General features: G+C 44.6%; 1 protein-coding gene across 3 annotated transcripts in view; it reads right to left on the reverse strand.

Moving 5' to 3' along the window:
- GRIN2A (glutamate ionotropic receptor NMDA type subunit 2A) overlaps positions 1-8,760 on the reverse strand; it is a 500,965-nt gene extending 492,205 nt beyond the window's left edge. For 2 of the 3 annotated variants that reach the window (XM_069085697.1, XM_069085690.1), the window contains exons 1-2: positions 8,038-8,542; positions 6,915-7,343 (exon numbers count right to left, since the gene is read on the reverse strand). In XM_069085697.1, coding sequence (XP_068941798.1) covers positions 6,915-7,343; positions 8,038-8,043 — 435 coding nt within the window. In that variant the 5' untranslated portion in view covers positions 8,044-8,542. Of the gene's footprint in view, positions 1-6,914; positions 7,344-8,037; positions 8,543-8,625 lie in introns of those variants that run through there. The other variant, XM_069085705.1, reaches the window with a different exon arrangement.
- Positions 8,761-10,122: the final 1,362 nt, after the last annotated feature.

A 10,122-nucleotide genomic window follows, 5' to 3' on the forward strand; every position in this document is an offset into this window, starting at 1 on the left:
GATAGATAGATAGATAGATAGATAGATAGATAGATAGATAGATAGATAGATAGATAGATAGACAGATAGAAGCACTTAGCACAGTCTTTGGTAGGAGAGGCCCTAAATAAATGCTTCTTCCCTCCCTGCTCCACTAGACTGCCTTCTATTGTCTAGTGGAATGCCCCATTCTCTTTTGCCTAAACATGAAATGCATTCTCGACTTGGACATTCATAGCTTTGTTTACATACTGTCCTATGATTGGAATGCCTGTTCCCACCCCTTCTACTCAGCATTTACCAGATCATATGATCTTTAAAGGGCCAAATCAAAAGGTAACACCCTCCATGAAGCCTTCTTTTATCACCCTTATTGATTAGTTGGGGGTTTTCCCTAATGTTTTCACTTAGCGCTTTATTTTCCATCTCTCTAATATACTTACAACTATTCCTGTTAACATTTTACACTTTTGATACAGTCATTTCTTTATATTTATTATTATACAGTGTGGCATGAGGAATAGAAAGCTAGACTAGTCAGGAAGACCTAGGTTCAATCCTGCCTTGGTCACATATTTTATATGAAACACATAGGTAAGTCATTTAATCTCTTAGTGCCCCAGGAAATCCTCTAGGTTGAAAAGCAGTCACTCTTCATCAGAAGTTCCTCACACTCATGAAACCATTGTTTTATTTACCCTATTTGGCTATAAGCTTGAAGTCAAGGATATGTTTCTTTTTTACACCTAAAAACCCCCCCATGATAGTCAATAAATATCTGATGTTTCATAAAGATAAGCTGGACCTGGAATTAGGAAGAGCTGAGTTCAAATCCTGATTCAGACACTAGCTGTGTGAGCCTGAGCAAGTCACTTAACCTTTTTCAGCCTCAGTTTCTTTATCTGTAAAATGAGAATAATACCCCCAACCTCCTAGGGCTTTATAAGGATAAAATGAGATTATATTTGTAAAGCACTTTGTAAACCTAAAAGTGCTACATAAATGCTAGTTACTAATTAATTTGAAGCCTAAAGATAATTTTTCCCCTTTAATTCCAACTCAGACCAATCCCCTACTTTAAGAGCTATTTTAAAAAATAAAGGAATGGTACTCTAATTCCCAAGAAACTAAAATTTTGACCTTTTTTTAATTATCCCAGGTAACATATTTGAATCTATAGCTTTATAGGCCACTTTGTTTTGGGGGAATACTGCTGATTTCTTTCCCAATGAAATCACAATATAATTCTTAGAATCATGGGATTTTTTAACTAAGAAGGAGATTTAGACACCATCTAGCCCAACTCTCTCATTTTGAAGATGAGGAAACTGAGCCCCAAGCAAGTGAAATGACGTGGCTGAAGTCAGAGGGATGATTAGTAGCAGATCCAGGAATAGCACTCAGATCTGCCAGGTCACCCCCCCACCGCCAACTAAACACGGTATCTCTAGTAGACGTATTAGAGAACCATTTTTATGGTTTTCAGCTGCTTATTTCCTTGTATGATTCTTTTTTTTTCCATTACAGAGGCAAAATCATGCTGCACTTAGAACAAACAAAGACCCTATTGAAAATACTTTCTTTCTCTCCAAAAGCTTAAAGAGACTTAAAAGTGGAGACCTAGACAGCTGGTAGTCCCAGCTCCAGCAATAATTCCATTGATGTCTTTGTGGAGGACAATGTGTTGTTACAGTTGATAAGAAAATGTATGTAAAGAGTCAGAAGAGAATGGAAAAGAAATACAGTCTAGGGATTTCCCAAACCAACCAGCCAATTGAGGACCAGGACATGAGGGATTTTCCAGCTCTTGATCAGAATTCCCAGAGTGAGTGATTGCTTTAATTGGTGGCTGTAGGGATCACTGAGGGCATAAGTAGAAGGCTGAGATGGCATCCTGTTTTCCTCTCAGAGAGGCTTGAAGACAGAGGCCTAACCATTCAGTGGTCCCTGCTCCAGCAACAATTTCCTTAATATCTTTGTGGAGGAGAATGTGTTGTTCCAGCTAATAAGAAAATGTATGTAAAGTGGCAAATTTTCCTATGGGGCTATGGAGCATGTGCTGGGTTTGGAGTAAGGAAGACTTGAATTCAAATCCTGTCTCTGACACTTATTAACTATGAGCCTCAGCAAGTTATATAACTTCTCTCAGCTTCAGGAGTCTTATCTGTAAGAAGGGAATAATAATAATAATAAAAATACCTACCTCATACAGTTGTTGTGAGGATCAAATGAGATACCGTATGCAAAGCACTTTGCAAACGTTTAAGTGCTCAGTAAATACTAGTTATTATTGTCATTGTTGTTTTGTGAGATTAGCATAGCTTAGTGGATTATGAGCTGAGTTCAAGTCCTGACTCTATAAATTACTAGCTATGTGACCCCCAGCAAGTCTCATCCTTTTCATGAATCCAGACAACTTCCTAAGGCTGTTAGTTAGCAACTAGTTGTTAGTGTGTGTGTACACACACACATACACACATATATGTGCATATATGTATGTATAGGTATGTGCATATACACACATGTGCATTTGTATTTATAGGCTTGTGTACACATATACGTGTGTATACATACATTTGCATATATACATGTGTGTATTTGTGTGTATATGTATGAGTGTGTATGCATACACACTCATATATATGTATATATAATTTTTAACCAATTACACATTGAAACAATTTTTAAACTTTTTAAAATAAGTTTTGAGTTCCAAACTCTAGCCCTCCTTTCAACAAATTGTTGATCTGCCTAATGGAGGAAGTTTCCACACCAGAAGTTCACTATACCAATGCAATCATGGATCTAGACCAAAAATAAAAGTGCATTCTCTCTCTATAGTTCTGGCATGTGGCAAGAACATATTGTTGTTTACATAATACCCCAACCCCAACCCTGACATTAAAAATTTTACAAAAAGTCTCTAGAAATAAAAATTTATAATAATGCCTAAATCTCACTTAGTCAAGAACTGACAATTGTGATTTGGGCTAGGTGGTGTAGCAGATAGAGTGCCAGGCCTGAAGTCAAAAAAACTCATCATCCTAAATTCAAATCCTGCCTCAGACAGTTACTAGCTGTGTGATCCTGGATAAGTCACTTAACCTTTTCACCTCAGTTTCCTCATCTGGAAAATGAGACGGATGAGGAATGGCAAATCCCTCCAGTATCTTCACCAAGAAAACCCCAAATGGGGTAACAAAGAGGCAGACATCACTGAACAAAAACAAAAATGTGCTGCTACTTGATCAGGCTGTTTACAGAATGACCCCTGCATGTAAACCTGGCATCTTGATGATTGGATTTTAGGATTCTCACTTTTCTTCAGAAGCATTTCCCCAAAGTTAGACTGACCCTGCCCAGTGGAAAGATTATTGCTTATGGAATTGGAATCAATGGACTCCTACTGCTAAGCTTTATTACCATTGTGATCTTGAGCAAGTAATTTACTCTCCATGGGCCTTAGTTTCCTGATCTGTAGAGTGAGAGAGTTGAACTAGGTCTGAGGTCTTTCAGCTTTAAATCTTTAAACCCTATGATCCTATAATGTACCTTAGTAGCAAATTCACAGAACAGCCCTTTGAAGATAGTCAGTTATATCTCCCCTAGACAGAAAGAAAAATTAAGTACAAATATGTTAAATTAGTCAAAATTTGTGGAGCAACTACCACCTTCAGAATTCATGGTACTCTGTGACATGTGACATGGTTAAAACCAGGACAGACCATTAATGACTATTAATGGACTTCCTGGCATCTAAACATACAGAGCCCACTTTACTCACAGGGTTGCTCTGTCCCTGGGAGTGGTATTGAGTATGCAGTGAAATGACTGACCCCTACATGTCTTTGTTATGGGCCATTTCACAAATGTTCCCAAATTAATTAAGGCTCTTCCTGCTGAGACAGGACAACCTAAGCTAAGCTCCGAAAAATTGCTTCTATGAGCAGCACCCTCTTTGTTCCTAAACTAGTTACCAGAAATATTACCCTTTGATAAAAGCAGCAATTAGCAATTTACCAATGTCCAACTACATAGTCTTTTAACCTGGTCATCGTTACCACACAGTGGTGTTCACAAGAACAAGAATCGGGCTTAACTGAATTTCTTTCTTCGTCATGTCAGTCAACCTATTTGTCCATCCTTTCTCTTTTTCTTCCATGACCTCTCCTATCATTTCTCTTTTTCTGTTATTCAGTCAGGTCTCCAATTCTAGTTACAGCACAACCAACTTACCTAAACTTTTTCTTTGGTTTCCCTTCCCCTTCCTCTCTTCCTCCACTAATCCACCAAAGGCCTTTTTCCTTTCATTCTATTCCTTAAGATTTTACCCCAAACCTTCTCCCCTTTATAAAGTCCAAATTTTTTTTTTATTTTCAACCTCAAAAACTCCCTTACAGAAGGACATTTCATTATTGGGATCTCCTCTCTCCCCCACCCACCTTTCCTGTACTGCTCTGTACATAGCTGGTCACTATAAACATTGATTGATTGGAATTGTTTGAGAAGATGGTCTTTGTTGTGTTTTTTTGGTATTTTTCCCCTCAAGAGAGCAAAAGATGAGGGGGCATGCATGCAAAACATACAGTTAGGTTCCAATTAGTGTTAATAATGAATCCCCTGAAGTAGTCACATGTATTTGTATTTTCACATTATTTGAAGTTATCATTGTACAAAATACAGTCAATGGTTCCAACCCAATGGAAATAGGCAATGCAAATTCAAATAATGTGACCACTTCATGGTTTTTATTATTTGCACTAATCTGGACCTAACTGCAGATATGTCCATTTTAACTGTTAATTAAGTTATCTTCTGCTCTTATAAACCAGTACACTTTTATATAACTAATTTAGAAGTGAAAATTATATCCAGACATAATTCTGGGTTTTACCAATTAAGCCTGGCCTAAGGTGAAATAGCTTTTCTCAATGTAGAAAGATCTAAATTTGGGACATGGTCTATGACTTAGTCACTATTCTTTTATTATTTATTAAGCAACCAAAGAAGAGAGTTTATAAATTATATATTTTATAAAACTGGTTTTGTAGCCAACTTTCCAGTGTTGCCATCTTCATAGACAGCATTTGGAACTTAAGTATCCCTCTATCTCCTAAGTAAAAGAACTGGTACCTTTCAAGTCACTTACATGAAAGACTAATGTAATAAAGAAAAGTTAATATCCCATAAGACCTCCTTTGTATTTAGACAATCCTAGGTTTCTCCCTATTTGGAACCACTTCATGAAAGTGGTTGAGTGCTCAGCACCTATCTCTCAAGGTGTCTCTAACTTTTTTTCACCTTTTTCATTCCCAGGGCCTGTTTTCTACACGCTAATTTTTTTTTCTCATCTCAGTACCTCCTGAATATTCTCTAGTCCCCCCATCATTCCACCAAGCTCAACCATACCTCAGTCCTTTCAAGGTCAACTGCCAAATGTTTCCATCATCTTGGACTCTAATCATTTACATTGCTAACCCTCTCAGTCTTCTCCTGAGGATCTCCCCAATGGGGGCTTTTGGAATTCTATTCTTTTGCTCTTTCTACCCGCCTTGGATTTCCATTATCCTTCTATAGACATTGCCTGGGATTGTCTTCTCTCTATGTTCTTTCAAGGAAGATTGAATCTGATGCCTTCATCAAAGATCTGCATTGCTACACCTCTATGTCCTATGCCTCAGAAAAGGGTAAAACAAAACTGGACGCCCACAAGTCATGAGGACAATAGTCAAATATCCTCTGGAGGTAGCCCACCCTATAATGTATTATAAATGAATATTTAATAGGTTCCTGCTGCAGTGCATTAAAAAAACAGCACTTTGGTGGCCTAGAAGAATTAATATCGTCCCCAAAGATATTGGAGGTAGTTGCTGAGGCAAAGGGAGAATATGACTTAATGTATATGAAAGTGCCTTGAGAGCTTCAAAAGAAAAGTACCATTTAAATCTCAAAGGGTTATTTTATTATATCTCCTCCTGTCTAAGGAAGGAGAAGATCATTGTTGGTAACAAGTAAATTAATCTTTCATTGTCCTATCTCATGTTCCACAAGTTCTCTGATCCCAATGGAGTGGTACTTGTATTCGGGTATCTCCAGTAGTTTGTTCTTTTAATTTCTGTCCCTCAACATGATGTTCTGTCCCTTTTCTTTTTTTCTAGGCCCTCTCAGATAAGTTCCCTTCCTCTATCTGCATTAACAAAGTCCCCAGCTGTGGTTATGCTATAACCATTTTGCTCCAGCATTCCCTCTACCCTTCCTTCATCCTCCTTTCCCTCACCAGTCCACCACAAAGTTTCTTCTTTTCAAATAGTTACCTTGATATTTCTATCAATCCTGCCCTCTCTTTCCCAAGTCCAATGGGTTCTTCACCTTCACCCTCAGATTTCATTGTGGACATGGTATTCTTTCAGCACCTAGTAGCCAGTTTGGGAACTACAGTATGTATTTTCCTTACACACTATACACAAAATTCATCCCAATCTTTAGCTTTTCAGAAAATACCCTCTCCCTAATTTCCAGTACCCATGCTTTCAATTCAGACCTCTCCTCCAGAGTTATCTTTCTGGTGAAATTGTAGTAAAACAATTATTCCCACCAACTTCTTGAAAGGAAAAAAGTTGGGGTAGTGGGGCTCTGATGAAGTCAAAGTGAATTCTTGTGTCCCTTCCCTATCCCCTGAGAAGAAGCCAGAGGACAGATCTCTGCTTCATCCAATGTGCAGCAACCAATATCCTGTGGCAGAGTTACCCAATGTCCACTCACCCTGAGAGATAAATGAGAGACAACACTGGTCTTTCTCTCATCCTGAGTCTCTCCAGCTGTATCCCCGAGTTCTCCACCCACTCTCCCTCCCCTAATCGAACTTCACAGGTGTGGGCAGTCATTCCACCCCATGGAGTCCTCTTTATTGTCCCTAGCCCACTCACCGCCATTACCTTATCAGCCATGATCATGGAGGCACCACCATGAATCCCCAGGATGGGGATGAAGGTCTGGGAGGAGATAAAATCCAAGATCTGTGCGATGGCTTCCTGGTCCGTGTCATCTCCAAACACTAGCCCATGGATGCGGGCACCAGACATGAGGTCGCAGACATGGGTGATGAGACTCTTGGGGTCTGTAAGGTTGACCAGCATGGCCACCACATTCACGTCGAGCGCTAGCTCCCTTGTCAGCTCCCGGCCCCACAGGCTACGGATGTCCCGCTCTGTGACATCGTGGCTCCGGCCCAGAAGCACCGCGATGTTCAACGCCGGGGGCCCCTTCTCCGCGCGAGCTCGTGCCGGGCCCCGCCACACCAGCAGAGCCGGCAGCACCAGCAACGCCCAGTAGCCCAGTCTGCCCATGGTCGCCAGCTGCGATCCCTGCAGGAGAGGGCGCACGTAGAGTGAGGACCCCCAGTTCAAGGAAAGCTACATGCCCAGACTGCCACAAACTTCACTCTCACGATCCTATGATTCCCCTACCCAGAAGGAATATCCTCTGGGAATAAAACTCAGCTTCAAAGCTCAACCTGGTCCTACTTGTAGAGTGAAATATCCCTTCCCCAACACACGCACACATGGACACACACACACACACACACACACACACACACACACACACACACACACACTCCGAGCTCCTCGTCTGGGATGAGGGCACGCCTTGCATTACTGTGGGGAAGAATGAGCTAAGTTCTCCTCTCCCACCACCACTACCCCTTCAATGCAGCGCATACGAGACCCGCGTGAGAAGCAGCTATTGGAGCAAAGAAAGGTCCCCCTCCCTCCGCAAGAGAGAGGTCCCCTGCGAACCAAGAGTGAAAGAGAGCAAGGAGCTGTCCAGAGCTAGAAGAATGCCTTGATAAGAGACCTTGGAACCTGCTGGACCGATATCCCTCAGTGACCCCAGTATAGAGCAGAGCTCATTCCTTTCCAATAGCCTTCTCTGGTCCCTCTCTGTTCTGGGGGCGTTGATGGGCAGAGAGAACAATTGCAGGGCAGCATGGCAAGGGTTGGAGGGGAGAAGAGGAAAGAGGAAGCTTACACCAGGTTTGATCCTATTGTAAAGTCTTACCGCCATACATGGGTGCAGGTCGGTCCATGGGGCAGATGCTCGGATATTCGGGGAAGCGATCGATCCCAGTTATATTCCCTCAGATTCACACACACTTAGACCCATTCAATTTGGCGCAAAGCCGCATTCACCTGTATGCATCCGCATACACGTCCCATGCTGACAGGTGATCGGGCACCACAAACATAGCTCCCCCAAGCACACAGATCACTATTCAGGTGCACACGCAAGTTCTACACATAAATGTAGTGCACATCGGAGCTCGCGCGTGCATGCACACGGGGAAACACGTGTTTACACACGTGTGTGCACACGCCCATGAACACGCACACACCCATGCGTACACAGACACGCGTCCCCTCACCAGGACTGCGGAGCCCTGCGAAGTTCATCTTTAACTCTATAGAATCTCCTTCTTCTGGCGAGTCCCTGTGTCCCCACGCGGAGGGTAGGCGCAGAGAGCAAGACAGCAGCGCCCCCTGGCGGTCACATATCCCTCTTCCCGCGGTTCTCTTCCACTCGCTCTCCCCACCTTTTTTTCCTCTCTCCCCCAACCCTGCGGTCCCCAGCTCCCCCGCCGGGACGTACCAGGATCGCCGGAGAAGGTCGAGGCTGCGGTGGGGCGCGCTGCGCAGTCGAGCATTTCGGCCGCCTCAGCAGCAGCCGAGGTTAGGGGGCTCTCCCATCCTGCCACCCCAGCGCGCTCCCCTGGCCGTCCGGCGCTGCCCGCATAGCCCCCACTGGAGGCGGCTATCCCAGCCAGAGGTTTTGCAGCAGGGCTCTGCCGAGGTAGGAGAGAGAAAAGGAAAAGATCAATCCAACCTGGGGGTTGTGCGTAAAATGTGCAAACACATGCATATGAAATGCTTGACCTTAAAGAGGAGCCAAGCTCGGTTCCCATTGATATACCCAAATGTGGCTCAGACGCTACCACCCGGCAGTGCTAACAGGAGCACTGGAGAAGTCCTACTCTGCTGAGCCCGGGGGCTGAGGGACATGGAGTTATCCAGTTCCCACCACCGGTCCATTCCGAAAAAGCGAATTAGGCTTTCAATGCAACCCTCCCCTCACCCGTCTCCGGTAGCTTGGAGTTGTGCGTCGGGGGAGCCACCGAGCTCAAGCAGAAGGGGAAGGAGAATAAGGGTTGAGGAGGGGGGAGACCTTTCTAATGAACGAGGAGTAAGGATTGGGAAAGAAGAGGACAGAAAAACACTTCAGCAGCCCCACTGTCCAAGAAAACGCCCGCTCTCCTTCCCTGTGTGCTTAATACCCCACATAGTGAATCCGTCTCTATCAGTCCAGCCGTTCTTCTCTTCCTATACCCCCACCTCACTCCACCCCAATGTGGGGGGGGGAATTGGTTCTGAATCTAAGTGCAAGCAGAGCTCCCTAGGTCCGTGCGCCCCTGTTCCGCTTCTCGTAGCGATACTCACCGCAGCCACCCTCCACATAGTTCCCAAAGGCAGCTCTTCCAAGTCATCTCCGGGGCTGAAAAACGCGGCCCCGTGGCTCCAGTTTTTAGTGCTATCCGGCCCCCATAAGACAGCCAAGACCCCCCCCCCCCCCCCAGTGCCTGCCTTCTTTTCCTTCTCTTCCCAGAGGCTACACGTCCCCTCTTGGAGTCTGTGCCCAGGGATTCCACGCTCTGCTTCTCTCTGGACAAGAGCGGCGATGAGTCCTCGGCTATTCCAATACCACAGAGCTCCCTCTCCGCAGCCTAGCCTTTCGGGGCGCGCGCACCCGTGTGTGCGTGCGTGTGGGGCGGGGGGAGGAGATGGCAGGGGATCCCCGCGTTCTCTGTCAGAGGGCAGAGCCAAATGAGGAGGAGAGAAGAGTGGGAGATTCAGGAGAGGTTGCTCTCTGCTTCCCTGCAGTCCAGCTCCACTCTCGGGTCCCAGCTCCCGATTCTCTGCTCCCAGCCCAGAATTAGAAGGGCGCGCCCGACTCGCTGCAATGCTTTCCAGCAATGGCAAGAAGGGGTCCCTGGACGTGCTCCGCACAGCCCTGGGAGGGGGCGGGCTCCCGCTCCCGCTCCTGCTGCTGCTTCTGCTCCCGCCACTGCCGCCGCCTAGGAGGAAGTAGGGG

This window comes from Petaurus breviceps, unplaced genomic scaffold, assembly GCF_028583685.1.
Source record: "Petaurus breviceps papuanus isolate PSGF00001 unplaced genomic scaffold, PetGlider_PUasm1.0 118, whole genome shotgun sequence".
In the NCBI taxonomy this organism is placed as follows: Eukaryota; Metazoa; Chordata; class Mammalia; order Diprotodontia; family Petauridae; genus Petaurus; species Petaurus breviceps.